The sequence below is a fragment of the Cryptomeria japonica genome, chromosome 8, assembly GCF_030272615.1.
Source record: "Cryptomeria japonica chromosome 8, Sugi_1.0, whole genome shotgun sequence".
Classification (NCBI taxonomy): Eukaryota; Viridiplantae; Streptophyta; class Pinopsida; order Cupressales; family Cupressaceae; genus Cryptomeria; species Cryptomeria japonica.
This window is the reverse complement of record NC_081412.1, coordinates 739,680,662-739,707,086: the sequence shown is the minus strand read 5'-3', so window position 1 is coordinate 739,707,086 and position 26,425 is coordinate 739,680,662. Positions and strand designations below refer to the sequence as shown.

The 26,425-nt window shown below is 35.9% G+C and overlaps 1 protein-coding gene, 1 long non-coding RNA gene and 1 pseudogene across 4 annotated transcripts; 2 read left to right on the top strand and 1 right to left on the bottom strand.

Annotated features, from left to right (window-relative positions):
- Window positions 1–5,853: 5,853 nt before the first annotated feature.
- Window positions 5,854–9,280, top strand: LOC131857954 (protein TIC236, chloroplastic-like). Its single transcript, XM_059210751.1, has 4 exons — window positions 5,854–5,903; window positions 6,005–6,514; window positions 8,938–9,117; window positions 9,220–9,280. The coding sequence occupies exons 1-3, from the start codon at window positions 5,854–5,856 to the stop codon at window positions 8,939–8,941; spliced, it is 564 nt and encodes a 187-aa protein (XP_059066734.1). The 3' UTR covers window positions 8,942–9,117; window positions 9,220–9,280.
- Window positions 9,281–16,444: 7,164 nt separating this feature from the next.
- LOC131857256 (uncharacterized) lies at window positions 16,445–18,815 on the bottom strand. Of its 3 annotated transcripts, XR_009358623.1 has the most exons (4): window positions 18,311–18,805; window positions 17,924–18,190; window positions 17,789–17,823; window positions 16,446–17,612 (listed from the first exon to the last, which is right to left on the bottom strand). It is a non-coding gene; the product is annotated as an uncharacterized LOC131857256 (long non-coding RNA). The 3 variants fall into 3 exon arrangements; XR_009358622.1 differs by having other exon boundaries at window positions 16,445–17,612; window positions 17,924–18,815; XR_009358621.1 differs by having other exon boundaries at window positions 16,445–17,378; window positions 17,924–18,811.
- Window positions 18,816–21,746: 2,931 nt separating this feature from the next.
- LOC131061446 (serine/threonine-protein phosphatase PP1-like) lies at window positions 21,747–23,351 on the top strand (annotated as a pseudogene).
- Window positions 23,352–26,425: the final 3,074 nt, after the last annotated feature.

Below are 26,425 nucleotides of genomic sequence, written 5' to 3'. Positions count from 1 at the left end.
CAGTTTTTAGCCTTTGGGGAGTATGATGGAGGATTTGAGGTGTCTCCTAGCATTTGTGCTAGCGGATTGTGGCCACCTCCAAGCATGACTGGTACGCTTTGAGGAACTCGGAGTATGTCTCGGCTGGACATGAGGTTGCCTTGGTGGATGCACAAAAGGCTCGGGAGGAGCTGACCACCAGGTTGGAGGCACTAGTCGCGTGAGACTTAGTTCAGCGTACCCAGGAGTTGGATGCCGGGAGAGCAGCACGGGTGGCTATCGAGGACAAATTGGCTAGGGAGACAGTATCATTTGAGTAGCAGTTGGTGGAAGCTAAGACTGAAAAACGTGTTTTGCAGACAAGTTTGGGTTAGGCACAGGAGGACTGTGATGGCAAAGGAAGCAATATTGGTGAAATCCGCACTTGAGCATCGGATGGTAGCAGAAAAGGGTTTTCAGGCAAGGACGCAGCAAGTGTATAAGATCCGGGCCCGACTGGCGTCAGTAGTTCCTGTCGTTCATCTCTATTTTGTATTAAGTTGTCGGAGTCGACTTCTTTTCTTGGGGGGGATGATGTTGCCGGGAATAATCATTATGTTATGTTGTTATATTATGTTTATGTTGTCGTCAGTAATAATGAGTTACGGCGGTCAGTTAGTTAGCCAACGGGTAGGTAGTTGGAGTCGCAACGGTTGTGTCATACCCCTTCGGGTATTATATATTGTGTACCTTTTCTTCGAAGTAGGATCAGGTTAGTCGTGTCAGATGTAATGTTATAAGCACTTATTGTACATGGACTGTGGAATTAATACAGAGGCTGGTTATTTAATATATTTCCATTATGTTCTGTGCATTTACTTTCTGCATTTAACCGTTTACCCGAGAGGGCAAACAACTTTATGATATAATTTTTAATTAAGTCACTTTATTAAATTAATTAAATATAAAGTCATCTTTTAATTTTTAATTTATTTGATAACTGTATAAATAATTAACTTAATATTATTAATTAAAATAATTAATTAAGCTATCCATGAAAAATAATAATAATTTGGACAACTTAACTAATTAAATTAATTAACTAATTAATTCCTCTCCAAAAATGGGGACATTACAAGAGTGCCTATGACCAAGGATTTAGTATAACATAGGATATAATGAAAACTCTAAAAGATAACAACCAGCATGCTCAAAATTAGCAGAAGTTGTATGCAGACCAGCAGCATGTTCAGCATGCATTTGAGGTAGCAGACTTCCAGAACAATGGGCAGCCTTTCAAATGACAAAGTACAGCAGACAGCAGAATAAAGAGGGCTTTTGAGTGAAGAATAGCAGGAGAAGATGTAGTGAAATATGGCAAGGATGACTAAAAGCTTTTCCTTCCATTTGACCTGGAAAAGTGTGTTTATGATTCTGCTTGAGATTGTAGAAGCTGGCACATTAAAATCCAGGTTCTGTTTGATGTCAGCAAGGCGGCAAAACTTCACATTTCATTCCAGAAATATGGCATATAGCACTAAAAGTTCCGCTCTTCAATTCATATGACAAACTCAGTTCATCCTTGACCAGGGAGTGTTTTTTAGGTGGTATAGCCACATGGAATTTATGCCTGGGATTAAAAAAGTGGCAGTTATTTACTTTAGTAATATTTTCTTAGTTTTATTTTTACTGTTGACTTTGCGAACTGTGGCATTTCTCTTCAATTCATATGACAAACTTAGTTCATTCTTGACCAGGGAGTGTTTTTTAGGTGGTATAGCCACATGGAATTTATGCCTGGGATTAAAAAAGTGGCAGTTATTTACTTTAGTAATATTTTCTTAGTTTTATTTTTACTGTTGACTTTGCGAACTGTGACATTTCTCTTTGGGATGATAGTAAAGCCAATGAATTACAAAACATGAGCTAGAATTGCAATGCAATATTTATTGCATGTGTGTAATATGTTTTTTGTGTTCACTAGTAATTACTCTGATATTTGTTGTGCTCAAGATTTAGTGTGAGATCATTAAAATCCAGGTTCTGTTTGATGTCAGCAAGGTGGCAAAACTTCACATTTCATTCCAGAAATATGGCATATAGCACTAAAAGTTCCGCTCTTCAATTCATATGACAAACTCAGTTCATTCTTGACCAGGGAGTGTTTTTTAGGTGGTATAGCCACATGGAATTTATGCCTGGGATTAAAAAAGTGGCAGTTATTTACTTTAGTAATATTTTCTTAGTTTTATTTTTACTGTTGACTTTGCAAACTGTGACATTTCTCTTTGGGATGATAGTAAAGCCAATGAATTACAAAACATGAGCTAGAATTGCAATGCAATATTTATTGCATTTGTGTGTAATATGTTTTTTGTGTTCACTAGTAATTACTCTGATATTTGTTGTGCTCAAGATTTAGTGTGAGATCATTCATCATAGCATTTAGGAATGCATTTATATTTCCAAATACAAAAAATTATATTGAAGAGATTATTAGAATCATAGTTGAGATCATGTAAATAGGAAAATGGAGCTTCAAAATTCTGCCCTTGGTGCTAAGCTCTCTTGGAAAATGTGTAAAGAACCTCAAAAGCTGTGGGTTAGATTGTTTCGAAAGAAATATCTGGACTTAGATGACCCCAACCGAATTGTCACAGTGGCCAATTCGGGCAGGGGCTCGGCTATGTGGAACTTCCTATGGGATTGCAGACACATTATCACTGAGCATATTTCATGGCAGATAGGGAATGGCAGAACCGCAATGTTTTGGAGAGATTCATGGAACGGATTTCCATCTCTCTGAAACATTTGAAGATGAGGAGTGGATAAATCTAGTCGAGGATTGCATTGGGCAACATGCATGCAATTATATGGAAAATCATGAGGACATAAATGGTCTGAGAAAATGGAAAAGAATCAATATTGGTAACCCAGTATTGTGTGCGAAACTTTGGGAAGTTATAAAAGATAGGAAAATTCCAGCCTCTAGAGAAGATGATAGCATATTTTGGTGCGCCTCAAAATCCGGAGAGTATAGTGTCAAACTTGGATATGAAATACAAAGACAAAGGGGTACCTATGATGCCTGGCCTCATAAACTATGCTGGAGTAATAAAATAATGCCAAAAGTTGGGGCATTCCTGTGGATTGCACTACATGGTAGAATCGTCACTGGTGATTGACTTAAAACTATAGGCATCTCGGGTCCCAATCGATGTGTGATGTGTTGTGTAGACGATGAGACTACCAACCACTTACTCTTCAGTTGTCCAGTGGCAAAAATTTGTTGGAACTGGTTCCTCCCCCATATAAATTGGACTACGGCTAAGAATGAAATGCTCTTGGACTTCCTGCTTTCCTGGCTAATCAGGCAGAAGTCAAGATGGAGTGATTTATGGTTGATTGGTCCGTCTATGATTGTTTGGCACATTTGGAAGGAAAGAAATAGAAGAATTTTCAAAGAAACATCACTATCAAATATTATGCTGATAGACAAAATAAAAGGTGCAATCGAGGAAGTCATAAATGGTAAGATGCTAAATGGCGGTCCAATAAAATACAATAACTGGGACAGCCAAATGGAAAAACATTGGTCTCTTAAAAGATTAGATAATTTTGCCCCCCCTTTGAAGTCTGTCGATAGAAACTCTGTCAGATGGAAGGCCCCTCCTAAGGATTATTAGTGGACTGTATGAAGGGATTGGATCTGCAACAAACAATGAAGCTGAGATCCGAGCTCTGGAGGCAGGTTTACGACTCTGTATTCAGTAGAAGATCACTCATGTCATCATCGAAGGAGACTCGCAGATTATTATAAATGGGATTATTAAGTCAAATTTTCATAACTAGAAACTCAAAATGTGGCTGCCAATAATAATCGATCACCTCAAATCAATCAATAGCTATGAAATAACTCGTGTATAGAGAGGGCAATCAAGTAGCAAACTTCTTGGCAAACCTTGGGATTGAGAGGAATGATGGTCTCGTCACTTTCAGTCAAGTCTCGGCTGCCAATGATATCACAAGACATTGCTTGATGGACTATTGTGTTTCCCCACGACAAGGTATTGGATAACAAACCGGCTTTAATCGGATTCGCACCCGATCTTGGGTTATAGGTGGCAGTGATATATGCCTCCGTAACATGTAGACGAGTACAAATCTGATTAAAAGAGGCAGGGTGTCTACGCTTTGATCTCGATATCTAAAATTGACGGCAGATTGGTACATCACATGGATATGGCTCGGCCTGTGCACTTGGGAAGTACTAGATGCAGTTTGGGACACATCTTCACTATGAGATTGCTTCGGTTCAGATTTAGAAACTGGTGGATTTTGGCAGAATGATGATAATTGGGATCCGGTTCATGCTCCTTTCCATAAATACTTGCTAGACGATGTGTTACACGGTGTTGTCTGTGCTCTAGTAGTAAATGGCTCATTTAGGAGATGTTAGCTGTGTCAATTGTAGCAATGCGTTGGGAGCACAACCAAGGAATCTATTTGTCACTGAAGACTTTGTATATGATGCTATCCAGGGATTAATTGGCATTAGTCTCAATTTCGAATGGCACTGGTGTGATGCTATTTTTCTGGAGGCGGTTCTTATGCCCTTGATCGATGTCATAGAATCAGGGGAGCGTGTGGTGGAACTTTTTGATGGCTTTGTGAAACCATTCATTCGCGGACAATGTGGCGAATGACATCCTAAGCCTAGATGAGGGAACCAAAGCGAGCATATTGAAGGTGTATTTCCAGGTTGAGGATTACCTGTCCTCGGAACCAGAGGATGCCCCTGAGGAATTTGATGAGGACAGTGGTGGTTTAGTGGATAGCGATACCAGACGAGAGATGGCTCGGCGGGAAGTGTGGCTGGAGGAGCGCAAGCGTCTGAAGGTGTTTGGGGAGAACGCATGGGAAGTGTTCCGGTGCGTGGTGTTCAATGGAAACATGGCGCCCTTTAGAAACTTGACTGAAGCTATGGAGTGGTGGCTTCCTGAGCGGTCCACCAACAACGTCATTAGTATTGGAGAATATGTGGCTGTGATTTACCAAGCATTAAGTGGAAATATGTAATTTGGCTCGGTGGCCTGGGGACTTTTGTTTTCTTTTGTATGGATTGTATGGTCATAGGACAGTCGTGTCTTGCTGGCACAATGGTGTCTAGCTGGATGCTCAAAAACTTTATGTAATTTTCTTTTTAAATTAATACAGGGCGCTATCCCCCTAATGATAGTAGGTTGCTGTGGACATGCATTTTTTTGGAGTTTTTTATTCTGTTAATTCATGCAAAGGAATTATTTGATGTGCTTTGTAACTCCCCACTTATTGCAGTTTGAGGTATGGTTTTTGAAACCTTTGTAACTACTAGTTTTTTTCAAGAGTTTTTCAGCAGACATCTGTTAATTCTATTATCAACTCTATAGGAGGAAACTAAAATTTATTCTAAACAATACTTGCAATATACATTCTTTATGCAAATGTATGCTTTATAGTGTAAACTTGAACGTTGGAAGTTATTTGGTGATTGCCATTTGTCACATGTTTCGTGCATGGTCTTTTGTTTAGAGATTCTAAATGGTTGATGTTAAGAACTGTGGAATTGGAGGGGTTGACACTTTTAGGTTTTAGTTGACAAAGTTATGTTTGAAGTTATCTTCTAATAGGTTGTTTATAATAGGCATTTAGTAACTGTATACTCATTGATCTTCAAATTGTGGCGAGTTATAAACAGGGTGATTTGGATGACAATGCAGTTGATGTAAATTTTTCTGGAAATGTTCTTTTTGATAATGTTCTGCGTCACAATACCAGTGATGGAATCCAAAAATTACCTGTCAAACTTGGTGATGTAAATATTGAGGCCAAAGTATTTGGTTCCATATTGAGACCATGAGTAACATTCCCCACTCTGTAACTTCTGTAGCAAATCAGAAATTTCTGTAAATGAAATAAATTATCAATAGTTGACTAATCTAATCTTACGATGAACTTCAGAGTAGTTTGTGCACTGCGTGATCTCTAGTGTTTATGTTTATTTCAGGAGTTATGACATTAAATGGACAGCACCAAAGGCTGAAGGTTCTTTTACTGATGCTCATGGTGAAATTATTATTTCTGATGAAGCTATTACAATCAGCTCTTCTTCAAGTACTTTTGATCTTCTGACAAAAATTGAAATAGCTTATTCCAATTTACTCTATTCAGAAAACAATAGTTCAGATTTCAACCTTGCTTTCACTCCAGATATCAGGAGTGTTGACGCTGACTTACGTTTGCGAGGTTTTGATATTCTTGGCTTATTTCCTTTTGCTCCCATTGGCTCTTCAAAGCCCATGCATATGAAACTGACAGGCAGGACAAAGTTTGAAGGACATGTAGTAAAATCTTTAGAACGATCAGTGAATGAGAAAGTTGCATGGCAAGATGACTGTGTTGGGATGAAAGCATCAGGACTTGTTGGAGAGGTACATTTATCAGGAATAAAATTAAATCAGCTGCTAGTAGCACCACAATTGACAGGTCATTGGATATTTCCCCCCAAAGTTTTAAGGTATGCTCTTCATAGTCTAGTATATATACATAATTTATACAAATTTCCCCTTCATTGGTGTTCATCATTAAAGCTTATAAAAATGCAGTTGTAGATTGGAAAAGTAATCAATTGCAATTTTTAAATTCTTGTTATGATCACAATCCAAATATTTTTGGTGCTATTTTTACCTTTATTCATTTGTTAATAATTATTTAGATTTCTAGTATTGATGCATGTATCTATCTATATTTGTAACACGGATAGCTCTCCTAAGAGCATGATTATAATGTTCAGAAAATGCAGAATTTTTGAAGAGAATTATCTGGAAGTGTTTGAATTGATTATACACAAAGTTACACATTACTGGAAATAACCACAAAATAAAATTACTCTGAGTAGATGGTTCTTCAAAATCAAAGCCTGCAGCAATTATCTAAATGGAATTCTCCATCTGATGTAAAGTTAGTTCATACATTGTCATCCAATGGATTAATGTATTCACTACAATGACCTGTATTATTCTCAAAAGTTTGGAACACACAATCAATGGTATGGCAAAAGATATTAAGGAAAATGAATTTATTGTTCCCTCATTACAAGTTTGCATTTTCATCTGGTTCCTAGTAATGAACTGTGGGTGGCTTGCAATCAGTATGAACAGCATGAAGTGGAAGATAATGAAGATGTCCTGCACAAGGATGACGGCAGAAGAAATATGTAATAAAAAAGACTCATCACTGGCCTCTACTGATATGCCTTGATGGCTTAACATTGGGAAGACAATACAGAGAAGATTTATCTTCCACAACCTAAGTCTCCTACATGTGAGTGGACATGTTGATCTGGGAAACAGTCAATAACAGGCTTGAATAGTGGGTCTTTTGATGTCAGAACAGATAATGATGCATATTGATAATACTTCACTGCTGATGGTCCTCTTTCTGCACAGCAGTCATAACACTTTTGGTTTTGTGCATCTTTATTTTGCATTATTTTGATTGGACTTCAAAACCATGAAATTCTAAATGGAACTGATGCCTTCTTATATCAAGCTCTACATATTTTGTTACCATGCTTAATAGTTCTGTTTGCTCTTAGTTTACTGGCATGTTTTATCTCTTTTTTTTTTTCTCTTTGCTCTAGTTGCTTCACTCTATTGTGTTGTATTCGTACAAAAATTTCATATTGTGTCTCTTTTTAGGTAAAGCCTTCTTGTGTCTCCAATTATGAGTCATTCTTCAACCCTTTTTGTCTCATCATGTTGTCTTTGTCATCTTCAGTTAGTGTCTTTGCAGACACAGCGGAAGGAGCCTTCCAATGCACCCAGTGAGATGAAGATCAGAGCGTAGATGACAGAGAAAAGGCAAACTATCATGAAGGCATGAGAATGTGTTGCCTATTTAGAGGGCACATGCTTGTGAAAAGAGGTGCATAAAAGACTACAATTTTTCCAAGCAAAAAGTGTGTACCCTAGTTAGGAGGTGTACACCTTGAAAGGGGTACATAAAACATGAAATTACAAAAAGTGTCTGCTGATTCACAGTTGTGCACTTTGTGGTAGACCTAAAATTTTTCAAAATCACACTGTGCTAGCTAATGCAAGGAGCATGCCTCATAATAGAAAGGCATAACTTTTCAAAACAAATCATGCAGTTATGTCAATAGTGGCATGCACTCCATTGAGATGAAAGAAGTTTTGTAAAATCAAATGTTGCAAGCTCATTCTCAAGTGTGCATCGGTTGAAAGAGGGACATTTTTTATTAAAAATAATTTCAGAGGCAGCTATATACCCAGCCACACTACTCAAATTGAGACAGATTTTCAAAAATTGCAAACCTATGCATGGGCTCGGGCATCTTAGAGGCTGAACAGATTTTCAACACTCAAATTTGCACTTATTCAATGGAGCACACCCTATAAAGGACAGATTTCACAAGAAGAAGAAAAGAGTAGTTCTATTTACTGGTGCATGATTGGAGGAAGGAATAATAAATGCAATAATATATGCTCTTTTCTCATTAATATATCATTTATCTCCATCTACTATATTGCATGCAATTGGCATAATAGAAATAGCATCAAATAAAGACTAAATCAAACCAAATACATGCAAGCCTCAAAAAGGTGGAGGAATTGTAAATTAACATTTTATTTGAATTGTGACATGTTGCACATTGAGATATATCAAATATAATAGATGGATAATATGAATAACTTCTGGTTTCCATTGAGGTCATGTTTTATCATTGGTACTATATTATTGGTTTATTCTGGGTTTAGTTGGAAACTCTAATTACTGTTTCAGGATTGTAATCCAACTAAATTTCTACCATTCTCTAGCTTCAATGCGGCTTGTGATATTTTCTTGCTGATGTGTTTGGGCAGTATCATGATAAGCACTAATGTTTAATTTTTACTGGGAAAACAATTGATTGTACAGTTAGATGCTACAGGAAGACCTGATGAGAATTTGCTAATTGAAATCATTGGCGGTTTACATCTTGCTGGCTCAGAAACTTCGCTTTATGATTTAGTTAAGAGAAAAGTATCTTTATCTCTACAAAAGGGCCAGCTTTGCACCAACATTTTCTTCCAGCCTGGCCATTTAGCAAGTTTAGAGGTAGACTATTTATTGTATGTAGTTTAGCATATTGTGGTGATACTGAGTTTTGTAAGGAAAGAAAATTGTTTACATCTTACTCTCTTTTCTTTCCTATTCCAGTTACGTCACTTGCAACTTGAGGAATTGGAGCTAGCTTCCTTGCGTGGAATGGTTCAAAAGGTTTGTAGTCTTTCTGCCTAATATAGACTCTCTATATAGGCCCCTCTGGCTGCTAGACATTTAAGACATTGACCAGATTTACAGACACTAAAAATAAAAGGTTTGTAGTTCCTCTGCTGAATATTTTCTCTAAAAGTAGGCTGTCGGTGAAGTTATCTGAATTAATACATTGCCAGCATCCATTTTGAGCATGCACACACACAGATATACAAATACTCTTTGATATTTGCATATTTGAGATATCTATACCATAGATGGACTACTCGCCGAAAACTTGGTGAGTTTTTGAGCCTGGCGAGTAGTTACCACTTCTACTCGCTAGAAAACTCGCCGAGTTTTTGGCGAGTTTTTGGCAAAAACTCTGTGAGTCCGTGAAAAAAACTCGGCCGCCTGGGTCTTTTAGCCGAAAACGTTAAAAAAGTCATACATTTTTTGTTTTTTGATTGTGCTTTGGGCTGAGAAGGGGGAAGTGGACTTGTAGTGAGTTGCAAGGTGATTTGGAGTGCTTTTTGAGTGATTCCAAGTGGATTTGAAGGGGATTTGAAGGGAAAATCAGATTCCCAGGTAAGTTTTTGCATTTTTTTCTATGCTTTTTTAAAACAATTTGTTTATTTTTTGTTGCATTTAGATGGATTAGAAATGATTCCTAGGTAATCTAAATCATTTCTAAGTTATTTGCACAAGATTTAACACTAGATTTGACAAGTTTTGTTGAATTTTCACAATTTTTTTGAAGAATCTAGTTTTCAAAAAAAAATTCAAACCCTACTTTTTTAGAAAAAAAACTTTGAATGATGTCTAAATTTATTTAAACTAATGTACATACTAGATAGTTTGCTAAATTGTTTAACTAAACTATTAATTTTTTTTTTCACTTTGTATGTGTAGGTTAAGTAAGCATTAATCATGGCAAGGGAGCAATGGCCACTAGATCCATGCCCATATGGATATATAGGCACCCGTCCTAGAGGTGCTAGAGATGCGGCATGGAGGTATGCCTATGAGGGACCCGATCCTGGGTTAGTTATATGCATAAAATGTGAGAAAATACTTCATGGGGGCATCAATCGCCTCAAATACCACCTTGCAAGAATAGATAGGCATGATGCTAGAGAATGCCCTGCGACCAATGAAGAAATAAAAAGACAAATGAATGCCCTACTTGCAGCTGGGGAAGAGAAGAAATTGCAAAGGGAGAGGGCAAAGCTAGCCATGAGATCAGCCATAGCTTGTAATGTCCCCTTCTCATTGATGCTCTTTCAGTGGTCCATTAGCCTATTCCTGAGACCCGTAGGCTAGGTGGAATGAGTAATCAAGGTCTAGCATTGATGAAACGAGGACTTACTATTTTTAGTAAGTCAGGGAATGACCATTCTGGTGCCACTGTCCTACTGAGTCCTCTTTGTTTTGCCTCTAGACGTGATGATCATATTTTTCTGAGCATTAATTCTTGACTTACTATTTTTAGTAAGTGGCTATGTGGCACAATTCTATTTTTGGCAGTATACAGGGTTCTGAATTCTGCAGCAGTCTGTGGTCGTCCAGGCTTAGTTTCATCCTGGTGGTGATAATAATCAGTGCGGGAGACAATTGCAACATAATTAAATATTATTTCCTTATCCTAAGGTTAATATTTAATTAATCTATTTATTGGCTACTGGTTTATTAATTTGGGATTAATGCCTATTTAATCCTAAGTTTGGCAAAATTCAGTTGTTTTATGGAATGAGAAATATTTTTAGAAGGATATTATTTCACTTTGCATCGCCATTATGTGCCTAAGTGTTTAACGTGGGTCCTCCCCCTTCTTGGGCGTGAGTTTTGACTTAGGAGAATGGGCGCTACACTTGGGTCCACATGTAAGTGGAATGAAATTCAAATGCAAGCGTGGAATTTGGAGGGATGTCATTTGAATTTGAAGAATGAAGTTATAAATATGAGGCTTGGGTTCCCATTTGCACCATCTTGAAAATCTGTAATGTTATGCTGCCGGATTGGCGACAGAACTTGAGGCTTCGGAGTGCGTCTCCCTAGTGCTACCCGGTTTCGTACTTGAAATACAATACCTAGCTGTGCCTTGTATTCTTCTACCTTCTCAGAGTTTTGCCATGGACATCTTGGTGTTGAAGTGATTTTGGAATTTGCTGATTTCGCTTGTGGCTGAAGCACATTTTTGCTCACACCTCTCCGCTGGAGCGACTGACAGTTATGGGTATCATTCCTATCTTCCTTCCCAGCACTGGCAATAAAGTTTGTAAGTTTATAGCACGTTTGTTTGAGTTTTGAATTAATTATGCAAAATCGAAATTCCTAGTCTAGGCGTGGGTTTTCTACCTTGCATTGGGATGCGTGCAAATTAAATAAGGGTCTTTTTGGTGTGTTGTTTTGATTGGTTGCCATTGCATATGTTGTATGGTGGGTTTGGGACTGGTTTGAGCTAATTTGGATGTAAAATGAGGGAGTTATGAGTATTTTGGCATTTCTCTAGGCTGCTGGTCTGTGTTTCCAGCCTACAGATTGGTTGTAACAAAAATTTATATCTTTATTATAGAAATCTGCATTACTCTCCTTCTATCATTTCTATTATTGTAAGGTTAGGTAGTAGTACTACTAACCAGTTCTATCTTTGTAATTCTCATCCCATTGAATAAGTGGAAGAGGCTGGCTTGCCACCTGATATGCAACAAATTTGTAATTTTCAGTCCTCCCGCTGAATAAGTGGTTGAGTGATAAGTTCAATGTTTTGGTCCTACCGCTGAAATATGCGGTAGAGTGATTGTTAATGTAATGTCCTCCCGCTGAAATACGTGGTAGAGTGATTGAACTTCAATTTCTTGTAATCTTTCCCTTGGTCGGTTTACCGCCAAGAAGTTTAGTTTCTATCCTGTTGGATAAGCAGAAGGCGCTGGCTTGCCGCCCATGCATTGTAATTTTCAGTTTGTTTATTGATGCTGACGATCCTCGGAACACCGTATGCTCTCACCCTCCCTGTCTGGGCTCTCGGTGAACAAAAGGTGGAAGGGTTCCCTTTTAGTTGTTTTTCTTATTACTCTAACCTTAACGGGTTATTTGTTGTGGATGAATTGTTATTGGCCTGAAAAAAACAAAAAAAAAAATTAGTGGGATATCACATAGTTGAATCTCAAGGTGTTTCTATTGACCTTGAAGAGGAACAAGAAGCACTTGAGGGCATAGTGGGCTCTCGGCGTGGCTCAAAGAAATCCGATCTCATGGAGCAACATGACGTTACATCTACATAAAATCAATTTGGTGAGCAAGCTTTGTAGACATTCGAGTAAATACAATACATAGGTGCAAAAACTTCACACTCGTGGTGATTATCTTAAGAACACTCCAAGTAGAGTCGTGGTGGCTATGTGAATGTGTTTACTTCACACTTGTAGATGATATATGAAAAAAGAAGGAATGGGTAGATGTAATGAGGTTCAAACATTAAGGAGATTAATGAAAGATGGTTTGATTGAAAAGATACCTTAATGTATTGAGATTGAGGGCTATCAAATGGTACATGCTTTTTGTGTAGGAGACAAATCACATCAATAGGTAGGAGATCTATGCGAAGTTGGAAGGAATTGGTACAACAAAAGAAAGCAACAAAGTATTTCAAGATTCAATTATTTGAAAGAGAAAGAGAACAAATTATTTGTTTGCTACCATAGTGAAAAGCATTTAGTTTTTGCATATCCAAATTCATCAAAGCATCTTGGTTTGTCAAATATTATTGTTGGAAATGCTTGGGTAGACATGGAGGATGCAAATCATGGAATTTTCAGAACAAGTGGCTGATAGAAATCCTCAACGAAATGTCATCTAAACGAATGGAATAATGACTTCAGGACATGCACGAAATGAATTTGTGAAAGTGGCTTTAGAAACCTACAAGCAAATGCAATCGACAGAAGTGAAGCTAAATCCCAAAATACAAAATGCGAAAGCGCAAAAACAACACATGGGCATTTTTCAAAGCATAGAAGAATGATGACTTTTGTTAAATGTTGTGATTAACATACATGCAACGTGCAGAAGCATAGACACGACATTTGTATCGAAGGCCAAACGATGGTACATGCTTTTTGTGTAAGAGATAGATCACACCATACATTGGCCGACATTCATGCAAAATGTGGAATCATAGACAATTCTTATGAACTATTTGACAAAATTCCTTAAAAGAGATGTCATCTAAAGGGATGCAATTATTGCAAATGTGCACAAAATCGGTTTATTGCAAAGGTTTTAGAAACTATCAAGGAAAATCTGTTAGCAGGTGCAACACCAAACTATAACCTTTCCTGGTGTCTTATTAATTCGTGCGTGCATGGTGTGGGTGCATGTACTATTGTCAAATCGTCGCAAAGAGGTAAACTCTAATTGGTAGCACAAGAAAAAGAATTTTGGTCAAATGTTGTACTTACTATTATGGTGCACCTTAGGTGACGTCACCATTGCCTGCGATAATATGAAAGCTTTATAACAACAATTGAACATCCAAAGGAATGAACATAAGTATGAAAGCATAGACAATGGTGTGGACTGTTTGATAATGCATCTCAAAGATATGTTATTTTATGGAATGCGGAATGTAGAAGCATATAAAGCCTAATGAAGTTGTCATGTCAAAGAATGAAATGAAATTGCAAAACGTGCACAAAATGGATTTCACAAGGAAGCTTTCAAAATCTTTGAATTAATAAACAAGCATGCGGGTAAAGTTTGAAATGGTAAGTAGATTAATGAAGAAATCAAGGTTTTTGTGTCACATGAGGACCATTTGGGAAATGTTATTGGAAAAATCTCAATTCAAGGCATAGTTAAACTCAGTATTGAAGGGGGTTATTGCATTGGCGTTGTTCGCATAGATGTTTCGATATCCAAGGACACTTCGTGGTGTGAACAAAGAGCTTTTCATCATTGTGAAAAATCTCAAAATTATTTATTCATTTAAAAATTATAAGCTTCATGTCTTGGTCTAGGTGGATCGTGAAATGATTACAAAGGCAAATGGGGCAGATGAAGATGGAGAATCATGACATGGTTTTTCATCATAGTCACAATTTTGAAATTGCCTTTTTGTAAAAGTGACTTATGTCACTTATGGTAACTTCATTTTTGTAAAAGTTAGGTAAATCCTAACTTGTTTTAAAAGGTAGTCACTAGAAGTAATAACTTAGGTAGCTACCCTAAGATGGTACCTAAGGTAGTTATCCTAAGTGGTTACAGAGTAGTTATCCTCTAAAGCCTATAAATACAAGGCTATTTCATTTGTAAAGCAGACTCGGATAGAGGGGAAACTTTGGAGAAATAGAGATATTTTGATCACTTTAGCGTTTACACTTCGTATAGAAGGGTTCTTGAGATTGTACAATTCAATGGAAATAATAAAGAATGTATTTAGCTTGTATGTTCTAGATATATATTTTCATGTTATTGTTGCTAACTTTTCGTATGTCAAATTTGTGATATCTTTTGCCTATGTGGAAATCATTTGTCATCTATTGAGATGCTTATAATCTATGCAATTGATGTAATGAAGTACAATCAGGCTTTGGTATCTTAGTTTGAATGTGCTGAAGTATTCCATCTCTTTGTATGTTGAGATTTGTCATTCTTCTTTCATCATCATTGCATGACAAAACTTATTTTCTGTTATCATTTATGGAATCCTATTTGGTCTTCGTATGTCTTCTTGTAGGGTTTCCGTTGTCCATTCTCTTTTAGTTTTTATGTTTTCTCCTTTATGTACTTTCAGGTTAAAAGTACCCCCAAAAAAACCTCAAATACCCCATCATACAAGGGAGCTGCCCCTCTCAAATGCAGAGGAAGATTGCAATTTTGCAGCAATCTCTTCAATTGTTGGCACAGTGTCAGTTTTGGAGATGAAATCGCAGTGACAAATCTGTTTACCAACATTACCTATTTAATGAAAGTGTGGGATTGTTTAACCATTAATTCTCTACTCAAATACATTGGACACCTTGTTTGTCTATTGCTACAGATTGGAGGACGGAAACTCTTTAATTTTCATAGTTGGTTAGTGGATGAAAGAACCTGAATTAGTTGTGGCAATTCCCTAGGGCTTGTAATTTGCCTTCACTGATTTACTGTTCGGGCAGCTCCTACAGCTCCTGTTTGTCAGAGTTTTAGGTGTCTCTGTTAGTGCCTATGATTTATAATTCTGAGGTGGCTCATGTAACACCATTGACTGAAGATTTGTCATATTTTCTGATATTAATATTGCTGCTGTTGTTCCTGAAAGTTTGATAAACTGAATTGTCTGCAAGTTTACTTTCTATTGTAATAAGAAGAGTAAACAGTTATTGAGCATCGCTATTCATTTGCAAAGGTTTACAATTCATCTTTGCATATTCTGTTAAGCTTATTATCTTTTAGGATAGACCTGATTTGTAATAATATCTAATCATTGGTATCCTGTGGAGTGAACTTAAATTGAAATATTGAACATCTCTAATTGGATATATTACAGGTAATCTTTTTTCCACATTAATCATCTAATCTTTGTCTCACCAAATCCCAAATATGTTTGTTTTTGTGACAAGATAAAGTGTTTTATTTAAATTTAGTTTTTGTTTATTTTGAAGAATTTAGGCATGGATTTTATCTAGGCACTGTCTATTTTCACAGAGAAATCACCTGTTTTTTTGTCAATACATACAATAAATACCCTTTTCCTGGCAATGGAAACTGTTTTCCTCAAACTTATTCTGTTTTATTTGAAGACTTTAGAATGAACTTGTATTCAGGTATTTTTTCTTTACATAGAAATACAATGTATTTTGAGTTTTGTTTTATACCAATATATATTGTAAATAGCATACACTTGTTTAGATTGTTAAATTTAAATAATAAAAAATAAAAAAGATATAAATATAACACACGTAGTCGACAATAAGAATTGATATTAATAACATTTAACATTCAAATGGTGTGGCAAAACATATGATTGGGAAAATAGTGAATATTGGATAAAAATGTAGAGGGTAAAATGCTGTAATAATAACACTTATATTCTAGTAAGAACCTAAGAGTATCAACTATCAACATTGAAACATTTGAAAATTATAACGTATGAAGTTGAATGTGAAACAAATGAATATTGATCATTCAATGGGAATTTGAAATCAAGAGTTTGAATATAGTCGTAAGTTTCAATTTCATCCTCTGTGAGAGCTTACTTAATACCCAATATATAAAATGTCAAATTCCAATACAACTCCAAAATTACAAATTGGCAAAATAGTTAATTGGTAGTGTAATCAAAATCCTCATTTGAAGCACTAGTCATTAGCTATTGCTCCACATCATGTTAATTTTTTAGCATCAGAGTTGGATGATGAACTGTCTAGCTTATCCAATGTAACAGCAACCAATCCTACCTGCCTGTTGTTTGCATCAATCTGTGATGGCTCTCCTTAGGCTCAATACCTCATTATATTGCAAGAGCCTCTTTTATTCTGTCAACTTGTAAATCAAGAAATGGAAGGTGCTATGTATGACTACTAGCTCTCCACTCTATTAGAGGTAAGCTTATTCCTAATATAATGGATGAAGGTATAAGTGGAACAGGTTCTTATAGTAGCAAAGAAAATAGCTACTACCATGGTTGGCAAACTTGAACTCGGTAGACCTAAAATTTTTGACTCGACAAAAACTCGGCAAGAAACTTTACAACTTGAAAAACTGCTTAAATTTTTTTAGAAACAGAATTTTTTGCAAAATTCAATGACTGTATCCAATGAGGTCCATAAATGAGTACAAAAGTGTTTTCTATTAAACTTGAGTTATTTGAATGTAAACTGAATGCAAAATTGTATCGTCACATGAAATCCTAATGGTTGATAGCCTTGTGTAATGGATAGTTGACAAAATGAAGATAGTAAATGCAACATTTTACATTTTCCTCTCCCCTAATCTAGTGAAAACTTGGGGAGAGGTTGAGGTTCTAATCCTTAGTGTCAACTGTGGCTCCTTGCTTGGCATAGAAGGTTGTGGCTCAACCTCCATCCTGGTAGTAGATTGCAATACCTCCTCAACCTCATCAATGTCATCCAATCCTAATTCTGTAATATCCCCAAATAGGGATAATAGAAAAACAATAATATGTCCTTACAATAATTCCTTCAAATTTTACACTTGATGACATCCAATTCTGATTTCTCTTAAATTTCATTTCACTGCTATGCATATAAAGATGAACAGAGATATTATGTACTGGAAATCAACTGTTTCAGGAACAATATTAAACTGCCTTCTTATTTCAGCAACAGTGACTAAAAAGAATATACTTGCAGCGACTGAACAAGCCATTCCAGACAATAATCAGAATTTTTTCCTACTACATCACTTAGTCATCTACAGGTTTGGTAAGCAGCAGATACAATCGATATATGAATTTAATATTTAGTGTTTGAAATGTGCAAACATTACTATTTATTGCATTTAAACAAAACAGTAATGAATAAATGCCAACCTGTAATGAGCCAGACCTCCGTCGATATCTCCCTCCTGCCCACAAACTCAATCAGCAACCACTGGAAACATTGTGCAGGGATAGAAAAAGGCATGCATAAGTCATTGCATCATCAACAGCAACACAAACTATTACCTAGACTTTTCATACGGACTGAACATATGACGATCTTTTATCAGCAATTCTGTCCTTGACCCCTGATATGCTCCTCTGCAATCACATCCAACGGCCCAAAAAAGCTTCCAATAGGTTATCAATTGTTACTGTTGCTTTCATTTGTAACACGAAGCAGTAATCGTTCTCCACACAACAACACTCTTCTTCCAGAGTGCCCGTAAGCTCAGACACAAGACCTCAACATAGCTAAAAATGCCCAGGTTGATATGCGATAGACTTCATGTGCTAGACATTAGAAATATCAATCACCAAACATTAGAAATATTGGACTTGAACCAAAATTGATATTATATCTTTTCCTCATGCCAAAACTTAGGAATGAATCAATAAAAAGATTGGGCTCACAAAATTATTATGCCAATAACAATAGTCCCGTTCTTGTCTTTATTCTTTATGATACCAATATATAACTTGGCCTGATAGAAAAATAAGGTCTTTATTAATTGAAAAGATTGATAGTCTTCATAAAAAACCTTGCACCGAATTCAGAATATAAACTATCCAAAGCATACACAGTGTTAATATTAAATCTGATGATAGTACTTATCTGCATATTTGTCTCCAATGGAAATTTCTTAAATTTGACCCAATTGTGAACTCCATCGCAGATCCACACTTAGAAAGAGTCAGGTTTTCATCCAACCCTTGTTGATCTACTGAATGTTTCTGCCCTCGGCTTCTCATAAATTATCACAGAAAATCATCATATCGGATCCATAAAACATGCTTACTACAACCTAGCGAAAGAACTCCAACCTCTATCTAGAAGATTAGGACACATTTAATTTTTGCAAGACCTCATTAAATATTTGTCATAACTGGAGAACTTTATTTAATAAAGTGATTATTTTGATTATTTTATTTTTTTCACTTTTTTTTTAATTGGTAATAGTTATATATTGTATTAATATTAAAAGTTTTACAAAAATATAAAGTCTGGCTGCCCACTGAAAATTACAGTGAAAGCTATCCAAAAAGCCGAATTCCGCTATGCCATGCAGTAACATCACCATGTAATACTTTGACAATTATCCTATGAAACATCTACGACCACCCTACAGGGAAACACTGCTAAAACTATAGATTAATTCTCAGACCAAAAAAGTACCAACATCTCCATGCCTCGACACGCTAGGGGTTTGTCGCTTTTATTATTCACTTTATTTTTTAATTAAATTAATCAATTAAAGTCTTCCCTTTTTAAACAATATTAATTCTTGGACAACTTAATCAACTAAATTAATTAAGTCACTAATAAAAATTTTGCGGACATTACAATATCACCTCTTGCACCCGCATCCTCCAATGCTTGCCTCTCAAAGTCAAGAATCTCATTTTCAGTAAACAATGGAGGCTGCTTGTCTTGCCTTGTCTAGTTGCTATAAGGATCAATCTTATCCAAATCAATGTGCTTTCTACCCTTCTTGTACACAGTTGAAAGTTGTATTGCACAAAGACTAGGTCATTGAGGCATTATTGATCTAATTTGTTCCTCTTATTTGTGTGGATGGCCTCAAGCAAGCTCCAATTGCACTCATAGCTGGATGCACTACAAGGTTGGGGCAAAATGCAGAGGGCAAAGCTTTGGAGATTTAGGGTATTTGCACCTCAATATATCCACCAATTTGGACAGTTCATGTCATCCTCCAAATCTTTTACATCGATTGCAACATCATCTTCACTCCTTTGTCATCAATGGCAATATTTCCAACAGTGCTGACACTATTGAAAGTAGATGAAGTGGAGGCCGATTTGCTTTGTATGCGTGGACCACGAAGATAGCCCACTATGCTTTGACATGCCATATCTTCATCTGATTTTGTTTGAACTTGAGGACCATGACCACTAGATATGGATGTTGCTATGGCTGTCCTTCTCTTCTCCCTATGCAATTTTTTCTTTTTTGCCAATGAAGTTGGGCATTCATCTTTCTTTTTATCTCTTAAGCGGTGTTGGTATAGTGTTTGGCATCATGATGAGTAATGCTTGCAAGATGGTATTTGAGACAATTTATGCCTTCATGATATAAGTTTCTGCATCTCATTCAAGCAACTGTCTGAGGTATCAGTCCTTGTATGACATATTTCCAAGTAGGGTCCCTATCTCTGTAAGGATGAGTGCCTGTAATCATCTGTGGCACTGATGGGGCAGAGCTTGAGGCTGAACTTGAACTAGAAGCTTACCTATTTCCCATTATATGATGTATTTAACCTACACATACAAAGTGAAAGTACAATATTTTAATTTTTCAAATTTAAAAATTAAATTAAATATAAAATAAACCACTAAAAATCAGCATAGAATTATAGTTTGAATAAATGTAAATTAGTTTAAATCAGTAAAGATTTAATTTAAATTATAATCTAAAGATTCTAAACATTTATTTCAAAAAAATAAGTTGTGTATGCAAAAATTAGTGAATTCAGCAATAAATTCAGAAAAAATCATCAAAAAATGGTGATGAACCAATTATTTGAAATTTAGAAGCAAAAAAAATTCTTAGTTTTAGTATTATCAACCAAATAAATACTTAGTTTTAGCATACGGTATTTTTATTTTTTTACCTAGGTGCTTTATTTTGCAGCCAAAATGAAGTAAAATGTTTTAAAATAAAATTCAAAAAAACAAATTACTGACCTTGCTTTAAATTTGTCTTCTAAATTTGCTGAAAAACCTTTTAAGATCTTCTCTCCGAGGTGCTGTGTTCAAAGAAGAGGTGCGTGGGGGGTTTTGTAGAGCAGAAATTGCCTTTTTGGGAGCTTGTTTTGAAGTTTTTGGGTCTGTTTTTTACCCGAATTGCCTTTTAAATGTTGGTGACGAGTTTTTGGCAGACTCACCAGCTTTCTGGGAAGTACGAGAAGTCTTTCTGGTGAGTTTTACTGGGGAATACTTATTTTCGCTTCCACTTGGCAAGTACTTGTTGCTTACTCAACAAGTTTTTTGTGAGTTTGCCAACTTTGGTACTTCTAACAGGAGGCAGGTGTCAAGTATGGGCTATTAGAAGTTGTTTGAAGTAACTTCTTCTAACATCTCATTTTGCTGCATCGTAGTGGCCACCATCCAATAGGTCCATCTAGGCAAGTGAATGAGCATCCACTCTAGCTGATCATGAAATAGATATTAAGATCAGCAAATTTGACCGACTCTTCTCTCAATCTCTGTGCCTTCTCATCGATGTATAGTATTTTAAGGCCTTGATCGATTCTTCCTTCAACTCTTTATGATCAAAGAAGCAACTCTTCCAAGACTATGGATTATAAATTTGGGGTTGGCTGTGGATGATGCTATGGGAGAGTTCATCTTTTCCCATTCTTATTGAAGAACTAAAAAGGATGGTTATTAAGAATGCTGCTGTTGGGTCCTTAGCACAAATTGCTGTTCTAATCTGCTAAACATGCTGTTAAGGGTCTCATAAATCTCTCCAAGGTTAGGATAGTCTATGTTTATATAATGGACAATTTCAACTATAGGGGCAACAAAATGAAATGATACTCATGACTTGTTCCCAGAAGTCATAAGCAATTACAAAACTCCTCTTTTCCTCGTATTTGTCTTCGATGTTTTCTTTGTGCCTTCTTTCACTTTGTATAATCATCAACTGGAATGCTTCTTGTATAACCATCCTCTTGAAGAGGATGAAGTAGCTAGCAAAACTTGTCTACACAAGGAGGAATCATTTTCTCAAAAATCCCTAAACATTGTCAAGGATATGTGGTGGTTACAGATATCGGCACATCCTTAGTGTCATGACACTATATGTTTGATCCAATCTACCATGCCAATGGCTTTCAGTGCTGTTCAAAGTTCAAACTTTCAATGCATGGACACAGCAAGGGGTCCGAACAGTGTGCTTGAAAGTAGTTTAGAGTCTTCACTGACATACCTGCTGGCCTAGAAACTGGACCTGAATCCTTGACCACCTTGTCAAAAAAATTTAGAAATATAATCATTTAAATTTTTATTTATAATATAAAATAATTTCGAAATTATATTTAGGACAGAAAATAAAAATATGCAAGCATGTATAATATATTAGCAAATTTTAAAGAAAAGAGAAGTTTTAAAAACATAGTAGATCTACAACATTTTTCTCCCCAAATATTTTCCCCTAGTCCTTCCTAGGATGGTAGGGATTTCCAAAAACAACAAGAAACTGGGGGGGATGTTTCTGAAATGTTCCCCAAGCTTTTGCATACTGGCAATGATAGCATTGACAACAATTTAATCAAGGATGCCTAGGTGATGTTTCGAGCCATCTCCACTTGGCAGAAATGGGGAAACAGATGATAGTAGCGTTTTGGGGCATAAACGCATTTCCATGGTACACAGCTTGGAATGCAAAACTTTTTTCAGAACTTTAGTTTTGCAAGAAATTAAGTCATTTTGCATGCTAAATTGATTATGTTATGTTATCATATTACAAATTTATCAACTGAGAAGAGTATTAGGGATATATCCTTAAGTTATTATTTTTCTGAACTTTTTTCTTGTGGATTATTTTACAGGTGACATTCATGGCCAATACTCTGATCTTTTAAGACTCTTTGAGTATGGTGGTTTACCACCTCAAACCAATTATCTATTCTTAGGGGACTGTGGACCGTGGAAAGCAAAGTCTAGAGACAATATGCCTTCTGCTTGCTTACAAAATAAAATACCCAGAAAACTTCTTCCTTTTGCGAGGCAATCACGAGTGCGCCTCAATCAATCATATATATGGATTCTATGATGAGTGTAAACGCAGATTTAATGTCAGATTATGGAAAGTTTTTACTGAATGTTTCAACTGTTTGCCAGTGGCTGCTCTCATAGATGAGAAGATTCTATGTATGCATGGAGGCCTTTCACCAGATCTACACAGCCTGGATCAAATAAGAAACATATCTCGTCCCACAGATGTTCCAGACATGGGGTTGTTATGTGATCTTCTTTGGTCTGATCCTAGCAAAGATGTTCAGGGATGGGGTATGAATGATAGAGGAATGTCTTATACCTTTGGTCCGGACAGAGTGTCTGAATTTCTCCAAAATCAGGACCTAGATCTTATTTGTCGTGCACATCAGGTCATTTGCTTTTTTAGTTTGCATAGATACTACAGCTACAATTAGTTATCACATGAAATATGATAAGAGCAAATTGTTTGTACTGCAGGTTGTTGAAGATGGTTATGAATTCTTTGCTGACAGACTCCTTGTGACAGTATTTTTGGCCCCAAATTACTGTGGTGAATTTGATAATGCTGGTGCAATGATGAGTGTGGATGAATCATTGAGATACTCATTTCAGATACTTAGGTAGTTATGGAAACTCAAATGCAGCCACAACTAAACCGGGAACACCCCCACGTGGAATGCGGGTAGGTTTACTTTGAAGCTTGTCAGATTTTGATTTTGTTTGTTGTGTGTAATATATGTTTATTTTATGAATTGAACAGTGTTTTCCGCTAACATGAAGACCACATATGTGTGCCTAAATAAATGTTCATGCAATTCATGGGATGAGATGGAAACAACATTGTAAAATTGAATTAATTCATAATGATACAGTTATTCTTTTGACACAATATTGTAATGATTTAGAGAATTCTATTAAAGTTACAGTGCAAGTATTTTTAATTGATTTGTTTTGAAGATGAATTTTCAAAAATTGATTGTCATAGATGTTTGAGGGTTCTGTGTGTAAACTCAAACATTTTCAAGATTAACTTGTTAATTTTAGCACTTTCAGATTAATGCAAACTCAGAAAATCAGAATTTAATTACTAACTAAATTGATTAAATGAAGGGTTTGTAGTTTTCAGATTTAAGCTTAACAAATAAGGGAACAAAATAAGAACAAGACACAGTTACCCTGGGAAAAAACTCCTAGGAGGAAAAACCCAGCCAGAAAAGATCCTCAGATCTGATTATGGATTATGTTCATATGAAGGTTACAACTTACAACACTTATCTCAAGTACTTGAAGGTGATGGTAATTAGGACTGATAATGTCTTCCACAAGACTGCACTTTCACAAGCATCAAGTAGTCACATCTGCACCTTTAACCCTTCCAACAGCAATCAGGTCCAAACCCTAGGTCTGTAATGTATGAAGTCTGCTCTTTGATGGACTGCAACTTCAGTTTGCCCTCCTCCAACCTCAGTTCGCTCTTCTGATGAATGAATTTCACACTTTTACTAGCAGAAGTAGTTCGCTGATATAACAGAGGTATTTCACTGTAATGGCAGATATAATATTCCTCCTTTTAATTCACAATCGGCAGACATATATATTTCGCATAGAATAAAATGAAAGATGAATGTATATAATTGAGGTGAGAAGTATCTTTATTTATATGGTGCATTGTCCATATATGTCAGCTTATACTTATGTCGGCTTATCCTTGAATTTATATTATTTTCCCTTTAATCCGAAATGCATTGTTTATAGGGTTGGACCTTTGCATGTGGCGTGGAGTAGCGTGGGGTTCTTAAAGATGTGCCGTGAGGTATTATAGGGCCCAGCCCTACATGCTAGAGGAGGGACCAGACCCTTAGGCGGATTCCAATGTTGCCTAGGGCAATTGGAATCCGCCATCCCTAATTACAAACAACATAACTGGCCTTGTATATTGCAAGCATGGCAGGCATTTGCTCACTATTTTTGTCCTGTCGGGGTTTTCTTCATTTGTATGTTTGCAGAAATTGTTTCACTATGGGATTTTTGATTCTAGGAGTAAATATTTTTTTGGTTGAATTGTGCAATTGAAATTTTAGTTTTATGACTGCATGTCTATAGCATTATTTTTGTAATTGAATATGAAAATATTATAATTTTTTTATTGTTTCCACTTTCAGTTCCTATGGGTGTCACCCACAGACTACCCCTTTGTTTTTGGTAGTACTTGTACTGATAGTGAATGTTGAAAATCAATTCCTATCACGCATTTTAACTATTAATATCTCTGGTTCCAAGGGATAATCGGTTTCAGGAGGTTGGCACAGGCTAAATTTTGATTTCTTTTACTATGTTTTGAGAACATAATATCACCAAGTATTAATGGTTCACTAAAAATAATGGGAAGTAATAAAGCTCTTCATTTATTTTTTGGCTATATAAACATGTTTATTTTATATTTTTTATGACCTTTACTGTTTGATGGCTAATATTGATACTTGTTTTCTAATCATTTTGATTTTATGCTTATTCAACTTCCTGCACTTTATATGCGCAACTGGAAGCAATAAAGTTTTCTTACTATCAGAAAAATGCATTTGTTGGATTGTGCTATTTTGCCACTTTCGTCTTACATTAATCATATATCTAATAAAAGCACATGCAATGTGGTCTGAAATGGTGATTTCAAGTTAAAATTTGAGGAGACTGAAATTTGAAGATTTTTTATTACATCAAAAGTATCGACTTTTAATGTGTATAAAAAATATTAATACTTTTGGACTAATACTCTTTTAAAAGTTATAATGATTCATCAAAAGTTTACACCTCTTCATCTAGAGTAAAGCTGATGAAGCTGAGGGCGGAGTGTAGTGGAGATGCTGTTGCTGTTACCATTGCTGTTGTTAGAGGGTTTTACGTTTTGAATTCTAATTATCTCCATGAAAGATGCTCCCTAATGGTTCAGTCGGGTATAACAATACTGCAAAAACTGTTGGTGCTAAATTCTGACATTTCACAGCAAAAACTCGGTAGATTGTTTCCCAGCTTTTTGGCAAACAAGCTGGGTTTTTGAGTATTGGAGGGGAGGAATTGTAAAGTTTGCAACTAACAGGTAGGCTTTTTAACTTCTGAATATAAATATTTCTTCATCTTACATATAACAGACGGTTTGTTTTTTAAATATTCTGTCAAAGAATATAATAAACTATTTTTGAATGATTTTTTTGACTATAGCTAAAGGTTGGCAATTTGTCAATTGTATGAAGAGTTTGGGATTTTCAATTTTGCAATTAACAGGTAGGGTTTGTCATCCGAATATATATATTTCTTCAACTTACATATTACAGGCAGGTTTTTTTGATATTTTTTCAGAACAATATAATAATTTTACTCATTATTTTTTTGCCTTTATGACGATTTATCTATTATATGAATAGTTTCTTCCTATATTAGCTCTTTGGGTTGGCAGGTCTATTTTCTAGGTAGAGAGTTGAATATACTGCTTTGAAATTTCGTGTTCTGTACTTTTTTTTGTAGTGCATGTTAAGTATCATTTTTTTTTGCATCTTCATCAATTGCTTTAACTAAGATTCATATCTTGTTATGCTGGGGTCCTTTCACAAAAGACCTTTTGATGCAGAACTTTGCATCGTATTATAGACTGACCAGGTACATGCACAGTGAATATCTAAAGGTTTTAGGGGTAGGGGTGGTAGGATTCATAAACAACAAGAGGCACAGAACGTGGCAGTGCAGTGTAGTGGCAAGTTACTATAGTTAGGGTACAAGAGGTGTTGTGTTCAA

Excerpts from the sequence above, each read along its gene's own strand:
- LOC131857954 (XM_059210751.1), top strand. The coding sequence starts at position 5,854 with ATGAGTAACATTCCCCACTCTGTAACTTCTGTAGCAAATCAGAAATTT. Across the intron at positions 5,904-6,004 it reads GTAGCAAATCAGAAATTTCT|GAGTTATGACATTAAATGGA; the intron begins GTAAATGAAATA and ends TGTTTATTTCAG.